The sequence below is a fragment of the Falco peregrinus genome, chromosome 7, assembly GCF_023634155.1.
Source record: "Falco peregrinus isolate bFalPer1 chromosome 7, bFalPer1.pri, whole genome shotgun sequence".
Classification (NCBI taxonomy): Eukaryota; Metazoa; Chordata; class Aves; order Falconiformes; family Falconidae; genus Falco; species Falco peregrinus.
This window is the reverse complement of record NC_073727.1, coordinates 54,042,202-54,062,847: the sequence shown is the minus strand read 5'-3', so window position 1 is coordinate 54,062,847 and position 20,646 is coordinate 54,042,202. Positions and strand designations below refer to the sequence as shown.

The following is a 20,646-nucleotide window of genomic DNA, read 5'->3' as shown; positions in this document are numbered from 1 at the left end:
AGGACATCCAGCACAACCGAGATTGTCTAGTCAACCACCCAGACATCTAATTCGCAGACATCACACTTGTAGAAGTTTACAAGGAGGTTAGGCACAGATGAGGGAACCAAGACAGGCAGTGCAAATTAGAACAGATCCGTAGGTACTCTGCCTACTATGTGTTTGAATTAACTAAAATAAACCTGTAAACGCTACAGAACAGCTTGGTAAGAAATAAATTACTTTGAATATGAGAAAGTCCAGAATATCACCCTTTAGATGGATTCAGTACAGTATTTTTTTGTCATATAGGTGATTTTGCTGTTCTGGAATGTTATAAACTATCATGAACATGCCAGTAAAACATGGTTCTATCACTGAATTTGCTCTCAGTGTCTCAATGCAATGTACAATCTGACACTTGATGAGACAGTACAAATGTATTTATCCCAACAGCATACAAGGATGGGCACAAAAGGCACCTTCAGACTACTAGGCAGGTATTCAGAAGAGAAATCTGGGCAAAAGGAGGAAGAAGTACATAAAACTGATTACAGTAATGATAAAAATCCAACCCTCCACATAGGTTCTGCTGGGAGGTAGAATATGATGGGATGGGAGTGGCAGCAGGAATTTATGCCAGATGTGGAAAGCAGGGAGAGGACAATGCTGGCTCACTGTAGGATGCCTGTTCTCCTCCTACCAATTTTTAATGACTGCCAGTGAAAGAGTATATTCAAGAATATCTCTCCCTTGAGTGCTTGTGTTCCTGACAAGTATGAAATATAGGCAGGAGGGCTTGGCTATACCTTCAAAATGCGAAGCAGAACTAGTCAAAAAGCTTGAGTGTAATCTTTCTGCTAGTTAAGAAGATTTTGTCTAACAGTTATCATGAAAAATTACCTAGTTATTTTGTTTTGAGGTTTCCAGCAGAGAGACAAAATACTAAATTACATCTTAAGGTCTCCAAAAGTAAAACTTCTTTATTTTCTTGCCCAGTAAAATGTTTGAGGTATTTTCTCCCTATCTTTGATTTTTTTCTCCAGTGCGATTCCTCCTCTCTTTTGTTATAATAGTCAAAACAGCAAAAGAGAAAATAATTGTTTCCAGTCAGAAAGACTTTTTACATCACCTCCACTCTCAAAAAACTTCAGATTAGAAAATAATGCTCTATTTTATTATTTGTAACACTTCAAGTGGAGAAAAACAACTCTCTAAAGTGTCAATGCTCTGACAAGAACAAGAGGAGCCAGATTGTCTGACTCTTCCTAATAGGTAGAGAACCCTCACAGGCTACCGGTGCTGTTTTGCCATTGCCTTGAAGGAGAGACTAGGAAAGCGACTGCAGCCTTTTCCCTCTCTCACACTCCTGCCACCCATGGTGCAGGGTTAAGTTAGGCATCTTCAAAGAGAAAAGGTTCAGACAAAGCAACCATAAATCTATCAGAAATTGCTCTCATGGTGGTAGATTGTTAGCCTACTGGCACGCCACTGGGTTTGGCTTTGTTTAACAGCTTGGCATTCTACAAAAAAATAAATCAGGCCTTTAATTTAGATGCTAAGTTTATGCCTTCAAGTTTCAATATTTTCATCCAAGATTTTTAGAACGTACCCATTATTTTTGCAGATCACATAATCAGATAGTACTAATAACAATACCACCTAATTGGCTAGAGCACATTTCTCTAGTCCTAATGATCATAATAAAATATTATATGTGTCGATTGTTACACAAGAAAAAAACTAAAGAACCTTAATACTACAAAGGAGTTTTGTTCCTGCTTAGGTATGAAATTGCTTATTCTGACACAAGTCTGTGGAGTTGCAGTTCAGTGTCATCCCAATTAAACTAAACCTGCTATAACTTCAATAGAGCGGTGTTTGCAAGTGACGCTTTTCTCCTCTGAGAGCAAACGTGGAGCAATATTTCTCTCATACTCAAGGTCTAGATTTGTCTCCCTACAGATTTGGTTTCTGTGGTTGCTGTATCAAAACTGAGTCTGACCATAGTGAAAAATGTCAGGTTCTGTGCTATGTGTGAAACATAGGTCACAGATTAGACTAGATCTCTGTTCCTCATTTAAGTATATTGCATCTCCATAACAACGTAACAATTATTGGCAGATTAGTAATAAAAATCCCACAGTGCTTAAATCCCTCTCTAAGTGTGTCCTGGGAGAAGATCTGGTAGTTAAGAGCAAACAAACAGGAAAAATTACCATCAGTATAATACCAACATAGCTGGTTCTTTGAGAAAAAGCTATGCTCTTCACAGCTCAAATGCAAACAAGCTCCTGAGCAGTTAATTTATTGTATTTCCAAAAAATTGTCTTAGCAGATCCCAAACACAACAGCAAGAGAAGAATTAGGGTAATTGTTCAACACAAGGTATGGAAAGAAAGTATGAAGATCTTGGAGATAATAATTTTGTTCATCAACCTTCCGTCCCACAGAAGAAAGCTAGCATGAAATTTCTTGGAGCTTATTTTGGCTGGGAAAGAATAATTGGACTGTGTTCTCCATAGCCTGATCATGGTTTTAAATTAATTTTCATGTGTGTACAGCTCCCTAAGCAAATCTATTTACAGGAATTAAGCAAACCACATACAAAATCTATTAATTAGAAATTGCCCAAGAATGAAGGTGATATTTTCTAGCTCCACTTAGTTATTGAAATGTAATAAACGCAGGCAGGTGGGAAGGAAGTTAAAGTGGACAAAAGAAAGCCAGGCTTCCATTTCATGGTGTCAGACTTACTCTTTGGGCAAATTCCATGACTACTTATTCTTTGCTTCTGTACAGAATGTAGCTATTCTTTCTATTGGATTCTATTGAGGTTCTGCAGGGCTTAATGTTTTTTTGAAATGCATTCAGATTTTCTGATGGTATTGCAGAATGTCATGTATTAAACTTGGTTTGGAAGTGCATAAAAATACAGACCCTCAGTTTACATGTTCTCAACTGCCTTAAGACTGAACAAAAGTGGAAGTGAGGTGGACCCACCTCTTGGCAGACTCCAGATAAGTTCTATGAGTTGATGCCATATTTTAATCTGGTCTGCTGTATGCAGAGACCTTCAGTACATGTGGCTAATTATATTACAAAATCATAACAACAGCACCTTGTGTGTAATGCAGAATAGACCCACCTTTTTCATACTGGGGTGCTCTGAGACATGCTCAATTTTGTTGAGGTCTGGCCAGACCCACCTAACACAGATAAACAGGTCTTGCTACAAATTACACCTAGTTCTCCCTTTCCTCTGGGTCAAGCTTGTTACCCTTGTCCTATTTTTAAACCTGACAGGTTTGTGGGATAAGTTGTTCTTGGCGTTCAGTGATAGAATAAAGCTTAGAAAAGAAAAGGAGAGACAAAAGCATGATTTATTTGTAGCAAAGAAACCATCATCAGGCAACTCAAGCACTGAAGTAGTTTTATTCCAAATGTTATAAAATACTCAGCTTTGGACCCCAAATTGATATGCCTTTGACAAACCTCATGCTATGAATCAACTTGAAATTGCTATTTCTGTCTAGCCACCTTTTCTTCTCTAGAAAAATATGTTCTCAGATAGTCCTTAATGAAGGGACAAACACTAAGTGCAGATGTTGTCACTTAAGAGAAATTACTGATTGCTATGGAGAGGCTTCTCCCTACACTGGAACAGGCGTGTTACTAGAATAGATACCAGGCATAGGATCCATCCTTAGCAGTAATGGAAGGCTGAGATTTCTTCTTCACAAATTAGATATGGAAGAGTGATCAGGCCCTCCAACCAAAAGAAAAGAAAACCTAGCTTCAGTAGGAGGTAAATCACAGTAAAGGCTTAGCTCAATAGCTGACTTCTGCTGACTTCCAGTGGGTAGAAGACAACGGATCGTTTCAGTTGAAAAAGTTTCTTATGTCACTGGCTCAGTACCTTTAACCAAAACTATAGTGGATTGGGTGAATGTTTCCTAGAACTGAGAGATTCCCTTCACTCTGGTTTGACAAACACCTTGTCAGCTACTAGGAAAGGTAACTGTGCAGCTATGTTCTAGAAATGCTATTATAGTCTAAATGCTCATTAATTTTTCAGGTCTGTGGGATGGTAGGAAAACAGTAATTTCCAGTAGCCTAACAAGATGTGAGAAAAGATTGTTATCTAGAATTGTTTACAGATTAAGGTACCAGAAGTAAACATGGAAGCTGCTTGTGAGGTGCTGTGGGTGAAGCACAGAAATGCCACATCCAGCCAACTCCCTGATGAATTCATTTCATAATTAACACAGGCAGGATTAGAAGCTAGATCTCACTCCCACTGAAACCAGTGATCATTTTCTCTGCTGAGCAAGACAATTAGCACAAGATTAAGGCACTTAGCACACAAGCTGAAACTCAGTTCTCTACAAGGCCAGGTGGAAGAGCTATGTTTAAGTCCTTCTCAGACCCTTATGAATTCTCATGAAATCAAAGCTGTTAATTTATCTCCTGTCAGTCCTGAAATCCTTAAGCCTTAGACAAAGAATCATTCTGCCTTTCCTGGGTGTAACATAACATAAATTTGTAGATGTGAACAAAAGACTTGGCTCCATGAAAGTTAGGAAATTTAGGTAACTTGTACTCCTCTCATAATTCTTCATGGTTTGACAGCAACAACATGCTGCTGCTGAGGTGAATAAAGCCTCCATGGAAGCTCTGTGCCACAGGCCCACTGCTGCCATGAGGGGAAAATGGGATATTCCATCAAACGGCTCAATATAAGGAAGTCCCTTCAGGTGATGTATATGGAAAGTACATATCTAGGACACATTCATCTTTGGAGATTTAACACTGAAGAAACACATACTAATGACAGTTTCTCTATTTTTAAGGGTAAAGAAGAGAAACATGAAAGCTCCAAATTAACCGTGCAACAAGTTTGTAGATGTTGAATTGAACAAAGCCAGGAAGGAATATTTTACTAACCTAAACTGATCATTGTATATCAGATGCGGCGAAGGAAAGAGAAGAACAGAAAATAAACTGTATAATTTTTCTTTTATAATTGAAAGGTAAGATTTTATGTTATTATTGGTTAGGAAAAATATGTAGCCACCTGAACACCATATTCAGTAATCATTACAAACACCTCTGCAGTTCTGATGTTTTAAAATTACAAGATCCTAAACAGCTTGAACACAGACAGAATTCTGAAGAACTGCTGTGTTCCTGTCCCCCTAAAGCACTAACTGGAAACCTGGATATAGTGCACAAGCCAGCTCTTATTTATTAGTCCTTTTGGGGAAATTATGCCTAATATTAATAAATGAAACAATAATTTAAACCACACAGACTTCTGGTTTCATTTTACACAATAAAAATTCTTTGTGAGCTAGTGATAGTATATTCTGTAGACACTGGGACAGCAGCGGGGGGGACAGATGCTTCATCTGGAGGAAAGCTTTGAAGGATGCTATTATCAACACACTCTAGCTAGCTGAGCTTTAATATTTTGCTTTAATATCAATCAGTGAATGCAAGTTATGCTTTGGGACAAATAATTCATAGTTGTTGTGCTAGTCACCCTAAGAAGAGACCTGAGTCTTTTGAAATACTCGATCATGCCTTTTGTAGAAATGTTTAAAGAACCTGAGCATCACAGGATGTCTTTAGATGTTTTTTTAAACTGTCTACGCTTGAAACATTTTGTTCCTTACTACGAACTGTTAGCTTGGTCTCCTAAGCAGATGTGATGTGTATATATGTATTCCTAGTAAATTTTGAACTCCTCAGACAATTTCAGGACAAAGGAGTGAAGAGCTTCAAGATATTGTTTCCACAAGTATCTTTAAAGTTGTGTTTTATTAGGTAACAGGAAATTCAGTCACACATGTCAAACCATCAGACATAAGGCCCTGCTCATAGATATAGTCTTTTTTTTTTTCTATAAGCCTCCTTCCAGTACTTACCTGGTTCTATGTCTATCTATATAATGAGCTTAATGAAACCTGTTTAAACTGCCTTATCAAATAGTGGGACCTCTTTGCATTCCTGGGAAATGCATAAATAATGTAATATGTGGGGTGAGAACCCCAGCTAGACATATATGGGTCAGCCCAGATGTGGGATCTTGACCGTTTAAACCTGCAAGCCCTGCCCAGAGCGTCTCATTTAGCAAGTGCTTCAGTAAATTTCTATTTGTTTGCTGAGTTGCAGCTCAGGCTCTCAGGGACGTAGGGTCCAGGGCAACTTTCACTACTTATGGACAGGGAACAGGGGAACAAGCATTTCTTTGTCCAGCTCCATCTCTGTTGGTCAATGGGTGCCAGGCCAGTCTCTCAAAGTTTTCATTCCAACACAGCTACATCTCATTGCACAAAGGCAGATAAAATGAGAAACAAGCCTAATATTCACAGGATCAGTTGAAACAAGAATGGGTAGTGCTTGTTTTTCCTCCTTCTAGCTTTCAACTAACAAGAAAAAGTGCCATTGAGATTTGGTGACAACCAAATGGCACAATATTGTGCAAACTTTTAATCTTCATTCCCTTTAAAAATCTAAAGTAGCATGCCTGAACCTAAACACTGGAGCCAGTATTTCCCTCTGGAAAACAAACATCAGTAAAGTTTGGCAGATCCAAATCCTACAAATTAATCTCACCTCTAATTAAAAGTTATGTTGAAGAGTTCATTTTAAATGAGTGGCGTTAAAGACACTTTACCTTTCTTCCTCTGTATGTATTACCCATCTGTTTTGAAATTCACAAGCTTGCGAAAGCCAAGAAGAACCACATAATCTACAGTCTGACTTCCTGCCATAGGGATCTACAGACCCTTGCTCAGTCACTACTGCTCCAGGCTCAGCGTTCTGGCTGAGTCAGTGAGTATCTTCAGGGATACACCAACCTTGATTTAAGAAGTGAAATTCTGTCCCCACAGAAGCATATGGAAAGTCTTTCCCACATCCTGGCTATATAATTACTACCTAAACATTTGTCTATGACAAACTTTCAGCAAATATGAAGAAATACAGAGGAACCTGGTAATATTTGCTTTGCACATCTCTGTGTTTAGGATCTGCAGTGATGTTATTTGATGAAGTGGTTGATCTCTAGAGCTCTGAGTAATTCTTCATTTCATTACATGTGACCAGAGATAGATTCAAAAGGACATACAAACACACTGTAATCTAGGCAATCAGCAATGCTGCTACAGATACCAAAACACAAACCAGCAAATTTACCAGGCTGCAATATCAGTTAATTTGCAAACTGGGAGAAATTAGATTTTCCAACAGAACCTCAAGGCAGAACTGATTCTTTTCCAAGGTGCAAGAATTAACATCCCTATTAGCAGATGAAAATGAGTTGTAGTGGTTTCATGTGTAGTATTATACATGGACTTTTTCTAAGAAATCCATGGAACATAGTCAAGAAATATCTACTGTCAATGCCTTGTATTGACTAAACCAGAGAAAACACCACTTTTGAAAAAAAAAATCAGAAAATCTACAAACTAAAACAGTTTAGGAACTACTATTTTAGAAGCCTGTTGCCCTGTTCTTTGCATTAGCAAATTAATTGGACAGATAACCCCTGAAAGAGAAGCTGAGACAAATGGAAGAGAAATTGATGCAAAAATAACAAAGAAACTTCAAAAACACCACATAAAAGGATTATGAAAACACAGCATTTGCCCTAAGAATGTTACAATTAAATTAAATTTCATACATTATTTTTCTAAATAATGCTACTGCCTGAATCCATATTTGGGTTACTGATCTAGTGAAGTCTATGGGATTGCTTACTATAAAGTCACAAAGGTATGATATGCTTTCACACCTGCTGGTGCAATGACACTGGGGGCCAGTCTAGTCAGGCCTGCATGTAGCATTGGAAGTGCTGAATTTAAATTTAATATGTCCCATGCTTGGTGGCCCTAGTGACCATAGTAGGTGGGAGTCTCTCTGTGTTTGGAAATGTAGATTACAGCCTTAAATTAGGAGGACAATAGATTAGCACTGAAGGTGTCAATCTGTTGTCCAGAACAACAGAATTGGCAGGTCTAATTCTAAACCTGCAAAGAAAATGCATTTTCGCTGCAATGCCTCTGCCTCAGTTATCTTTTTCCATGTGTTACTTGCACTCATAATACTGTTTGAAATAATTTTTAGTGTTTTGCAAAGGTTTTGTCCCAGCTCATGGCCTGGAAAGTTACCTAGAATTTGCTACTATATGTCTTGCATTTTAGTTGTTTCCAGACCACAAGAGGAAAATATAACCAAACACAAATCTCCTGTGTGATGTACGTGCTTGTCAGGCAGACAAACAAAGAGAACTTGCTTCAAGTCAGTTGAGACATAAGTTAATGAAGCTTATTTTGATTTTCTGGAAATACTTTTTTCTGTCTTTTGGTGGCCAACACTCCACCCAGCCTGACCAGAACTCGTGCATAGCTTTTGGGGGGCAAATTTACTATTCACCACAAACCTCACCATAACTCTACCCAGTCAAAAAACCTTTAAGGAAAGCCTTCAGTCTCTCTAATTTTGCTGAGAATTTCCGTATGAAACTGTTTTCAGAGTAACTAAATCAAACCTGAAAGCCATTATAAAACAACCTTTTTTTTTTCTTCCCGCCCCCCCTTCAGAATCAATGCCCAAGGCTTTCTAGAACACGTGCAACCCAGTTTGTGATGCAAACTGCAGATTTGCCATGCTCCTGGAAACAGATGTGTGTATAGCCTGGCCTGCCGACCTTGTTCTGTTACTGGAAACAGGTTCTCAGAAGACTTGTACAAGGATGGTGAAACTCAGCTAGGATATAAGCACTGCATATAACTTTTGTGGCTCTATTCAGCAGGACAGATTTTATCCACTATTAGAAACAGTGGATAAACCTAATTTGCTGATTGGCCTTTAAATTTTAGATTATGCACTTGCTTCTAATTTGATTTTCTTAAGATCACTCACTTTAAAACTTACAATTTGCTGACTTTTCCCAATGCGTGGATCAACATTTTTCCTTCTGATTATGGCCTAAACCATTAGATTAGTACAGATGTCTGGATTACATATTAGATACTTTGATTTTAGCTTCACCCATGAGAAAAAATAAAATTAAACTTTTAAAATATATCTGTTCCATAAAACCAGCATGGCCTTGTTCTTGAAATTCCTATCTTGGATTCACATGCTCCTCATTACTCAGAAAGTCAGCCAGTAAGCAGAGATACATTCCTCTGCATCTGGGGCCAACTATGCCCTTTTCTGAGGTCTTAGTGTGAATTAAAGTTGAACTAATGGTTGCCCTAACTTAGTGCTGGCAAACGACCATTTCTCCTCCCTGCTCATGGAAGCCAGGCCTTGCGCACTTGTGCAATACAGAGTAGGTCCCATCTGTTTCATCTGTTTGGTCATGCCCATACTTATTAAGGCTGATGGAAAGTCTGCTTTGAGCCTGGCACCATTTGCAGGGATGGTTCACGCTGAGGCTTGTCCAGAGTCTCACTCAGTGTCTGAGCCCACAGAGCCATGATCTGAAGTGATGGCGCTGAAGCCCTGCTTTGAAATGGACTCAAGCACCACATTTAAACCTGGCACTTAACCAGGGGTTCATTTAGCCCATCTAGGAGCACACTCCTGACAGGGTTAAAGAGCATAAGGAGGAACACAGTGAATGGAGTATAACAGACTAGCACACTCGTGGCACGTAGGCTGAGGTGGAAGGGGAAACGGTAGCAGCACTTTGCAAACAGGTTAGCTCACAACCCGCACTCATTGCACTATCAGCTCCTGGTTCCAGGGAACTGGGAATACTCGGATTTCAGAACACCTTAACTCACTACCTGTGAGAGTATGCGTATGTTGACTCTCACAGGAATGAGACATGATAAAGTGATGCTTCCATTCCCCTCTCAAATCTGGCTTACTCTTTAAATCCACACTGTGCTTATTGGAGTCCCAGCCTCTGGTCTTGAACACTGGCTTAATGCTCCTGGGGAACCAGAGCACAGCTGGTCTGCACAGTGATTTAGAGAAAGGTAGGGATCTTTATGTGGGAACAGAAACCTGCTTGTGTGTTAAGTTGTCTGAATAAACATAGGTTTTGCTATTAACTGCAGCACTGAGTATTTATTGGAGGCAATCCACAAAGGATATTGTACAGAGGGCATTATCTTTATATGCAGGAACCTCTGTACGCATTTTCCTGTAGCCAATGTATCATACTTCACTATTAAATGTTGTTCTTAAAAAACTGAGTTGAAAGTTCACCAAAAGGCAAACTTCATAGCACAAGAAAGCATTTTACAAGTTTCCACATGCAGTTTTGCCTTTGCACTTCCACCTGGATCATTTGTATTCCACTCCTTGCTATCTTCAAAACAAAGGCTGTCAGCCGCATCTAATTATCTCATAGTTTTGTGATATACTACAACCACATGGGGGTTAGGACAAAAATAGTGAACTGCCTTATACTCATGGCAGACACTGAAGCAATGGGAAATTTGTGAAATCCTGTAGCATAACAGTGCCACGTAGTAGATCAGCACATGCTGAATTTTGCTCGTGGAAACGTGTGTAAAAGATTATAAATGTTAATTAAACTTGTGATGCAATCAATTCCCTAAAAAAATTAAATTTTATTTTCCTAAAATATATTAGTTTTTGTTTTCATTGTTTCTTATTTTAAAAGTAGCAATGAATAGAATTATGATGGAAGCTAAATATAATCTAAATGCATGAAGAGCAAAATGTGAAAGTGCCATCAGCAAAGCATTGTCACAAATACACTGATGCTGCATGAGCATGTTAGATGTTAGATCTTTCTCAACTGTGTTTTCTATGGTCCAGAAGAAGATTGGCAACGCTGGTCAGTACAGAGAGCAATTGGTATATGTGTAGTGTTTCATGGTGTAAAAGACTGTTACAAGCCTAAAAGAAAAAGAAGAACCAAGATAAAATAAAATAAAAGATACACTAACAGTTGCAATCGACCATGGCTGCTAAAGTACCTGTTACTGGGTTCCCCCCTATGACAAGGTCTATACACTAACAATACAAACTAAAGCAAGACCTGTAATGGAAAATCTCTCTGAAACTTACTGCTTCATTTCTATGGCTCAGGCCATAATGACCAGTTTCTTAAGCAAAATGCATCAAAAGTGATGTTGAAAATTAAAAGAAAAAACGAGGTGTGGGGCAGGATATATGATGATTGAGTCTCTGCTCCAGTATTAATTTGTGTTTAGCTTCTAGTTAAAAGCAATGCTCGATGCTTCTGACTAAACAGCTGTGGCATTTGGACCACCACTTCACAGAGATGTTTGGCTCGTACTGGTGCCTAAATCCTCATTTCTCCCTGTGAAAAGGATGCTGAGCCCTGGGAAGTTGCCTTGTCACAGATTTCAGGAGTTCATGAGACCAGAGACTCCAGAGTTTAAAACAATCTCTCTCCCACACAGACGCACCCCTACATGCACTGCAAGCAACCCAGGACAACTGTGCCAGTTGTAATTTTCGTGCATTCTATAGCTGTACTGCCTGGCTCAACGAGAAAGCCTTCCAGGCAGAGATTGTCCTGGGAACGACAATATGGACTGGCTACACTGCTTACTGCCAGGACTTATGTTCTGGACAGTTAAAAGTCTCTGGGCTTGAAGTGGTGCAGCAGGCACTGGTTGTAAGACAGACTGGATGGGCACCCTCAGGGTCAATCTCCTCTTCCCTGGTCCCTCTCCCCCATCCTCCTCCAAGCCTTGCATGGACATGTAGCTGGCTTTTTTCCTCTCTCCCAGCTCTACCCAGGTGAAGCACCTTCCCAGACCCTCCTGAGGGGTATCCCAGCCTATCTCAGTTTGCTATTTGCATTAGTACAGCATGTGGTGAACTTGTTCCTTTACCTTCTCTACTGCACCACTGAAAATCTAAAGTGTGAGGCATTTCTTGCCATTAGCTAGTTTCCAAGTAATTTTCTGGATGACTATTCAAGGCTAATGAGGTCTGACTTCTTGTTATCAGGTCACTGCAACATTTCTTACCTTGAAAATAGTTCTAGTCTGAACTTGTGATACTTTCCATAGGCTCCAAACTTTCATGAACATACCTCTCATACTCTGTTTCTCTTTTTCTGTCTCACACATAGATACAAACTCTTAAAGATTAAAGATTTTGAGAAGTATTTAAACAATTAGTTTTTAGCCACCCCAAGAGTGAACATGAAGGCAACCACAAAAAAAGGCAATGAGAAACCAGTACTCTTGTAATCCTTTGCCATCAATGTGTTGATTAAAGGAAATGTTAAACTGTAGGGTATCAACCAAGCCTGTAGAGGATCTATTGGTACAACAAATGAAATAAAAAACTAAAAAAAAAATAATTAAAATATCTAATTACACTTCGCTTGCATCTTTACTGAAAAAGAAATACAAAAGGAAATTTATCTTTGTTGTGGTTCAGATTTCCTCATCCTGCTCAAATCTGTTCTTAATTTAGAAATATGCTGGTTTCTGCTTTCACATTTTCATTAAATGTTGCTTAGACTTCCTGAATCTAAAGGAAGCCTTGAGATTGGCTATGAAAACAAATGTTGCTTGGAACAAAGTGCTGGAGCCACTGGGATACAGAGAACAAAATTCAGACCTTATGCACGGACAAGGAAGCAATCCAAGGGCATGCTGGACCTCTTGTATAGGTCAGAAAGTCATGCTGTGTGAGAGAGATGCTGTGCCCAGGAATAGGAAATTTTCTGCCTCCTTTTCACCTGTGACCCTTCTATTTTTTATCTCTCCCGGGTGCCTTAGACTTTTCCTCCTTGTGGAAGTCTTATGGGCAGTTTGTTTTTGTCTTTACCATTTCTATCCTTGCTTCGCTTGTATTCCTCTTTCCTCTGTCATTCCTTCCTTTTTACCCTGTTCTCCCATTTCTAACTTCTATCTCTCCTACCTTACTTGTTCTTTCTCTATGACTACTCCTTCTTCACTCCCATATGTGGTTTTAGCACAGAGCCCTGGCCATCCTCTTCAGTTCCCCTGTGGTCTCTCCGTGGTTCTCCTTTCATTCCTCTCCTCTCTCTCTGTTCCTTTGCTTCATTTTCCTTCTCCCTCTCTCTTTTAATTAGTGTTTTTTAAATTGCATATTCTTTTTCTTTCCTTTTCAGCACCTCATCCTTCATATATTTTGTCTTGCAAAATTTTTCTTGAAACCTATATAAAGTAGCAACAATACTATTCAGGCTCCTGGAATAACAGAAAGAGATGGGCTAGAGAACAAGTTTCCTCCTTCAATGCTGAGCATTCAACACAAAGAAATACACTCAGAATGAGAGAAGCACACCTCCCATCTGCAGAGCATTAAAGAGCTGACACGCACGGACACTGCTCCATCATACAGTGCTGAGCAGAAAGAGGAATTGTTAGATGGGAGTTAACTGAGCACATGCATCTGTTGAGGGGTCACAGTATTTTTCAAATACTCCTTACCCAAGACCATTGACTTCCACTCAGATGAATCATGATGTTGTCTCACTCTGAGTGTGGATTTGATGGATTAAAAAGCAAGAAGTTAGGGTTTGTCATTGATGATACAGGGCAAGAGTTTTCAGCGGATCACAGTCCACCAGGGTAAAAAACCTGAGCTATAGAGTAATATCCTGTAATTTACAGCATCTGTCATCGTGGGTTTTCTTGTGTTTTTTTCTGGGTCTTGGTTCCACTAGTGTCCTAGGCTAGGGGTCTCAGAAGACTGAACCCAAGCTGTGGGTTCAGGAAGACTGCCTGAGGACCTACCTGACAACAGAGCCAGAGGTGCTCCTCATGTATTGGTCAAAGTGGGGTTTGACACGTATCAGACTTTGAATGGTAAAAGAGATATGCTAGGGTATTATTTCAGGTTTGAGAATGTTTGCATTCAGTCCCATGGCAGGATTGTTTTGCAAGCTGGAAAAGTTCTGCAGGTCACTAATTCACAGAGCTTCAACTGTGTTGCATAGATACAAATTAGTATAAATACTCTTATCCATATTAGAATTTTATTCATGTGTTCTGTGTGCATACAGTGCTAAATCCATTAGTTCATCAGGCTCCAGTCCTGTTAAATGAAAATGTAGCATTTCTTTGCCTCATACAGGGATAGCAAGGTACCCAAAGACTGTAAAATGACACTTAGATGAAGCATGACAAATTAATGTTTGGAAACCTAAATTCTTTCAAACAAATATGATGTTTAAAAATCTTGGGGAAAGAGCAAAGATGCTGCTACCTTTCACAATATCTAATGTGGGGATAAAAGTGGTGTCAAAATGCCCCTTTTCAGTGTTTACACTTCATGCTTTTTAGATAACGGAAAAGAAGTTTCGACATAAAAATAACCACTAAACCAAAAAATACTTTTTAAAGTGAAATTTCATGGAAACCCTCAATCACATTAAATCAATCAGTCATGGTTTAGTGAAAGCAATGTTTCTTAATAGAAACTTCATTCAGCTTTTTTTTTTTTGCCCCCCCCCCGACTGACTACTTGGGATATAGGCATCTTCATGCATGTTCTTCAGGTACTGAGTGGCCTTTATAAATCTTTATAAACATCTATTTGTGGTGTAGTACAAAAGTGCAGCATTCCACCTACGATCCCATAGACTAATCTTTTATGAGTGATTTTCTCTATTTAACCAAGAATGGATTCCATGCCTGTGCAAAGAAGAATTCCGTATTTGATAAGAAGGAAGCAACCTTATACATTGAATTGATGTCAAGAGTAAAGAGCATTTCTAGAGAAAGGATGACCCAGATGGCTGTATTTTATGGAAAAGATTGTTCACATGCACAGAATGGACTCTCATTTCACTATCTCTCCTTCCAACAGGCTTTGTATTCCAGCAGTGACATTAGTCAGAGAATAGTGTATGATGAAATAGGGAAGGTAGATACAGGAAAGGCAAAATATTGCATATATTTTCATTGTTAATCCAGATAAAAAACAGATTGACTTCTCTCCCTGACACACCCCCCCTCATTGGATGTCCTGGAGAAATGTGTTCTGAATGCTTTCCACATGAGCTTTTGTTTAAAGAAAAGAGGAAAAAACACCCCACGTATTATTTATGCTTTTTAAACAAAGGACATATTTTCACTTAAAAAACTTGAACTGAAACAATTAAATGGGGCAAAGAGTACAGTTCGTATCAGTAATTTACTATAATAATTCTAATGTTTAGACACCAATAAACTTACTTGGTTGTTGTTTAATGTCAAAGTAATTACTCCAAAATTACATCAATTTGCCATCCTAAAGAAAAGAAATGTAATAAACCTTTCATTTTCTGCATTAAAGTCTCTTTCACACTAGTTTCAATAACCTAGTTATATAATATGCTGGTGTAAATATTTAAAAGGGACAATTAAATTATCTTTGCCATGGAAGATTTCTTAAACTATATTAATCCATCTTTTATTACTAAAATAAAGGAAAAGATTAATTAAATCTATCAAATCTTAGACACACTTAAATGTTTTTGATGATGTAATCTATATTTTTGTTTCTCCTTCCAGCTTTCTAGGAATGCCTGCTTACTCCATTAGCCTATGGCACTTGTGACAGGTAAAATCCTGGTCAAAATGAGAAAAGCACAGTGTATTCCTTTGTTATATGCGGTAGAGTGTTTAGCTTGAGCCTTCTCCCTTATTCTCATATGGACTGATGCTTCTTTGCTCTCTTATTATCTGAAATTACATTAGCAAGAAAATTTGTCATTTCGAGCAATCATCTAGGTCCCTGTTCTGCAAAAGGAGTATCTGAAAGCTAGGCATTTTGTTAGACTGTGACAAGACTGAGAAACAAGTGATTCTGCTAAAACGGCAACTATGAAATTGGCCTACTTCTAGGGCTGGAGATAAAATGTGAAAGTTGTCCAAAGTGTTGACAAAACTTGGAACATTGCTTACTGTGTGGCCTGTTGACTAATGGACGTTGCAGCAAGCTGGACAAATCATTGAACACATACACATTTTTAAAAGTTAATAGGCTTCTACTTACAACTTCATAAAAGCTCTAAATAAATTTGTTCAAAAATAGCTGGAACTAGAACAAATATTGGTCAATGAGAAGCAGAGTATATGTTGTGCTTTTAATAAGAACAGAACTAAAATTGAAACTAAATTGTTGCACATGGAATAGGATAAAAACTAGAACTAATTAATTACTGTGGAACTAAATGAACACTGGTACTGTAGTTTGAGCCTAAGGGCCTATGCACATGGATTCCTTCTGGTATCAAGGCTGTGCTTGGTTAAAACTAGAAGTGCCTATTTTGAGAAAGCAGTGGTATGAATAGGGCATGAATGACCATAGGAGAGAATTCAATAAAGGGGCAAGGGAAGATGAGAAGATGGACATAATGTAAAGTCATGAGTTTTCTTGTAAACTCAACGGAGTGGTGAAGTCATAACTGTGTGTACTTGCTTCTAAACATGGCTATCTGCGTTGCAGAAGAAAATCCACCAGCATGGTTTGATAACATATTGATCTTTAATCTATTAAGAGGACTAAATTAAAAGTTTAACAGTATAAAAGAATAACAAATACGTTTTAAAACAAAAATAAAAGATAACACTCATTTGCATCTTGGTTCCTCCTGCTGCCAAAGCTTAGAGTACACAATTTCTGGGGTACAATTCCATTGCATACAGTATTTCCTATCACTTCAGCATATGTTGAAATTGAAATGAACATTTAAATTTGCAAAAAAGCTTTTCTAGGCACAAGCTCAAGCCAGGGTGCTATTATGATTACCTAGTCACATGTCAGATCCCACACATTATTTAAATAAACCAGAATGAAATCACTGCTTGTTGCAACATTCCTGCTGTTTCATGTCAGCTCCTAGATGCCAGCAGTCCACCTACCACTGCGTCAATCAACCCAGCTGCTTGTAACTCACAGTTGTTAAAGAGCTGGACCTTTTTCACTTGGGTGCCCTGCTCTAAATTCATATCCTCAAGTTCTCATTCCCCTCAGGCACACACACCAAAAAGTACTGGGGGGAAAAATGACAGAGAAGGCACGAAAACTTCTGAGAAGTTCTTTCAGACAGCAAGGAAAAAGCCTCAGGCAGGGGTGATGTTAGTAGTCCCTCCTGATGGCAACTGTTCATCATTTGTTCAGCTTTACCTCTAGTGGACCCCAAGGCAAACCAAAGAGTTGATGGGGGCAGCCAGGTGTGGAGAAAGAAAAGGTTGAACAACCTGTTTAGCCTTCCTTGCCTCTTTATAGTTAGATTTACAGTTCTGACCCATATAAACTCTGCTCCTGCTTTGCGCTGACCACAGAAACATGCTTGGAGGCCCAGGCTGAACCAGACTGGGGTGACATTACAATCCACCTTCTCCTTATTGGTTTGCCGTATTAATAACACAAGTGAAAACAAACAGGGAAAAAAATACTACCAAAACTTATAATGGAAGGCACCTCAAAAATGGATACAATTTTCTACAAGTATCCCAAGTGCAGAAAAACTGTTTTGAATCCATTAGTGGTTGCATTCTCATTACATGATCTTTGGAAAGCATCATAATAACAATAAATCCAAAATGAAATAAAATATTGCCAACAATGAAAAATCTGTTCTGTTAAAAACTGCAAACCCAAGTAAACAGCAATTTACACACTTTCCTCAGTCCTGCAAACCTGAAACATCCAACACTGCTTGGACACAATTGAGAGTACAGTAGACTTTTCAGCATAACTCTACTTAAATGACAGTATTGATTAAGAAAAACAAGGGATACTATTGAAACCAGAATACATAGAATCAGGTTTCTATGCTACTGTTTGCCAAAAAGCTATTTTTTAAAAAGTGGTTTAAATGCAAACTTTTACATCTCCAACACGTTTTACATATTTCAGAAAACAAAAGAATACACATACATTGTATGTGATAATTTTTCAAAACTAGCCATTACATTTTCACAGATTAAAAAAAAAGTCTGTTTAAATATTTCATTTCTACAAAGTGAATTTACATTTTTAAGTACAAAGTGCAAATACTACAGTTGTTTTTATTGCCTTTTGGTGAGGAAATCTCCCACATGTCAGAGATCTGCCTTGAATCAATAAGGTGTTCACCCTTGCTTCTTAGAAACTTGCTGAAAGGAAGTTTGAAAAAATTTGCATTATTAATGATGTTTTCAAGTAGTCAGGTATAAACATGTATCTGTATGTTCAGCAGTGTCCACATACCACTATCAGAACAAGAGTTCTGCAGAAATATATATAGAGAATAAAAAAACCCTGCCCTGTAGTCCTTCATGGCATCAACATCTTTACTATTCCTTACTTATGGACTCTTTAAATCTATACCTGTCAAACACACAGTTTTAGCAACTGCGTGGGCAAGTCCCTGGTGCAATATACCTTTCTATGGCATGTGATGTATAAGGAATGGGCTACTGGCCAAAGTCTTATGAAAAATCTATAGTTTCCTTGTAAACTTTTTGCTAGGCTGCAAAAGGTCCTCTGGGTCTCATTGAGAGTGTGTGCATGTATGTGTATGTTTGTTGGACAGGGTGGAGCTGAGCAAGGCTGCCAGCTGACCTGGCCACTAACCCAGTTCTGTCAGATCCATCACGTATTTGACCTCTTTTAGAGTGACCACAGCTGAGACTCAGTTAGCATATTACTATAGGTATCTATATGTCCTTTCTTTCAGTAAGATTGCATGTGCGTGTAGACATACAGATGTGCAGATATGTAAAAAAAATAATAATATTTAGGAATACATGCCGAAATACACACAAACATGCATATAACTGAATTGCCACAGGAAACTAGTAGAAAATGAACTCTTGAGTGCCCATCTCCTAAGTGATGCAAATCTGATAACTCCATCTTCGTAGGGTGGTTTCTTCTGAGTGGCTCCTGCCCAGCCCAGTTGCTTTTCAATAACTTCCTTTCAAGTTAAAACTTTCATGATGAAAGCCACCTTCTGCATTTGCAGCCTTGTATTGTTCGAGTACAAAACTGCCAACAGATGGTTTGCTGAGCCAGCCTTAATTCAAGGCTATCATTTGTCAGCAACAGCTTTTAAAATAATTGGTGCTGAGTCAGCAAAATTATTGAACAAAATTAAAAAACATGGACGCGCTAGCACACTTTTATTACACATTCTGCAAGTCAGGCTCAGATTACAAGAAAGGGGAGAGGGCTTGTCATGCTTCAAGTGTAATGCACGTGTGCCAGTAATTGCCATTATATAATTAAAATAACCCTTTTGAATGTTTTTGAGTTCCGACGGGATAATTGTTTTCAGGCTGCCTTGTTTAAAGCATAAGTGATTTGTGGGGGGAACTTGAAAAGTTAAGACCACAAACATTTGTTTAAACAAACAGAAACTTATCACATCCCTCTAGCTGTGAGAATATTTTATGTTCCATCAAAGGTATGTAGGAGGTCTCTCATAGAACCCACAACCAATGTTGAGCTTGCCTTAGGAAGTGTGAACCTAACATCAAACAAATCAGAGATAAAGCAATTAACAAATTGACTGGCAACAATGAGAAGAAGATTTCTCTTGGCTCATAGGCAGGTTCACCCTGGGTTCAGTTTTTAACAAATTAATCTAGGTTTCTGATAGATAGGAAGACATTACCCACAACTATGGTTTTGGGATATTTTTAGCCAAATTGCTATTTTCCCAGGTGCAGGGTTACTTGAGTTTTCTTATAGTAAGTCTGTATAAATATTTTTTAAAAAAAATTCATCATTTACTGATGCTTTTGTGGGCACTAATCATTATTTCCTCTAATTAATACAAAAGTGAGGCAGGAATGGTATAAAAATGATTCTTTTACTAGACCATTCAATAGCTGGAAGACTCACAAGTCCTTCTTCAGACCCATGCAAAAGTGCTAGGAAGTTGTGCCGATGTACAGAAAACTGCATCTTTAGGATTAGTAAACAAAAATAGACGCACACAAATGAGAAACCTTTTTAAAACTTTTTTTCAATCTTTTTTCCTGGGCTTCCACTTGAGCCCTTGATGTAAAAACTCTGCTTTTTGTGCCTTTTGTAGCTCTGAATGCCTTGAGTAGTCAAAACTCCACAAATGACACACACTGGTGTTATTGGGAAAAACAAAATAAAGGCTTTGTAGAAAATTAATGCAAAAAGAGATCATGGATTATGTTGCCAGGGCATTTGACAATTGCTACAACCATTCTGTAGACCTAACCAAATTTAGTTTTAAAACACATCAGCAGATTGATGCAAATCCTAGTTCTCCAGCATCACTTTGCTCAGCCAGCAAAGGAATTTGCAAGTGACAGCTCTTTTCTCTACGCTAAGATTTTAAAAGGTGTTTAAAGCCACCATATAATATGGGGGTTGTGAAATGTATAGATTTTCATAGAGCATGGGAAATGCATGGCTTTGTTCACAAAGTGTAATTGCAATCAGTATGTTTGTGTCTATCATGTGACACGCAAGAAAGTTAACGGAATTCAGTTAAAGGAAAAGGTAAATGAAAATAAAGCAGTGCACATTTAAAAGTGTATGGGAATGCTGTCATTCAGGAATAAAGAAGACTTATACGAGGGCTCAATTACTTTCATCCAATTATGACTAACATACATGCCACTTTACTAGGAACATCCGCATGCAGGCCTACTTCACTTTGCATTTATGCACATTTACTCTGCACCTGTCGTTGACTGATTC

At 38.4% G+C, this 20,646-nt stretch overlaps 1 protein-coding gene across 7 annotated transcripts in view; it reads right to left on the bottom strand.

The window, feature by feature from the left end:
• Window positions 1-16,442: 16,442 nt before the first annotated feature.
• Window positions 16,443-20,646, bottom strand: part of SMOC2 (SPARC related modular calcium binding 2) — a 147,724-nt gene continuing 143,520 nt past the window's right edge. For all 7 annotated transcript variants that reach the window (XM_055810747.1, XM_055810749.1, XM_055810746.1 and 4 more), the window contains exon 13: window positions 16,443-18,077. In XM_055810747.1, coding sequence (XP_055666722.1) covers window positions 18,054-18,077 — 24 coding nt within the window. In that variant the 3' untranslated portion in view covers window positions 16,443-18,053. The remainder of the gene's footprint in view (window positions 18,078-20,646) is intronic.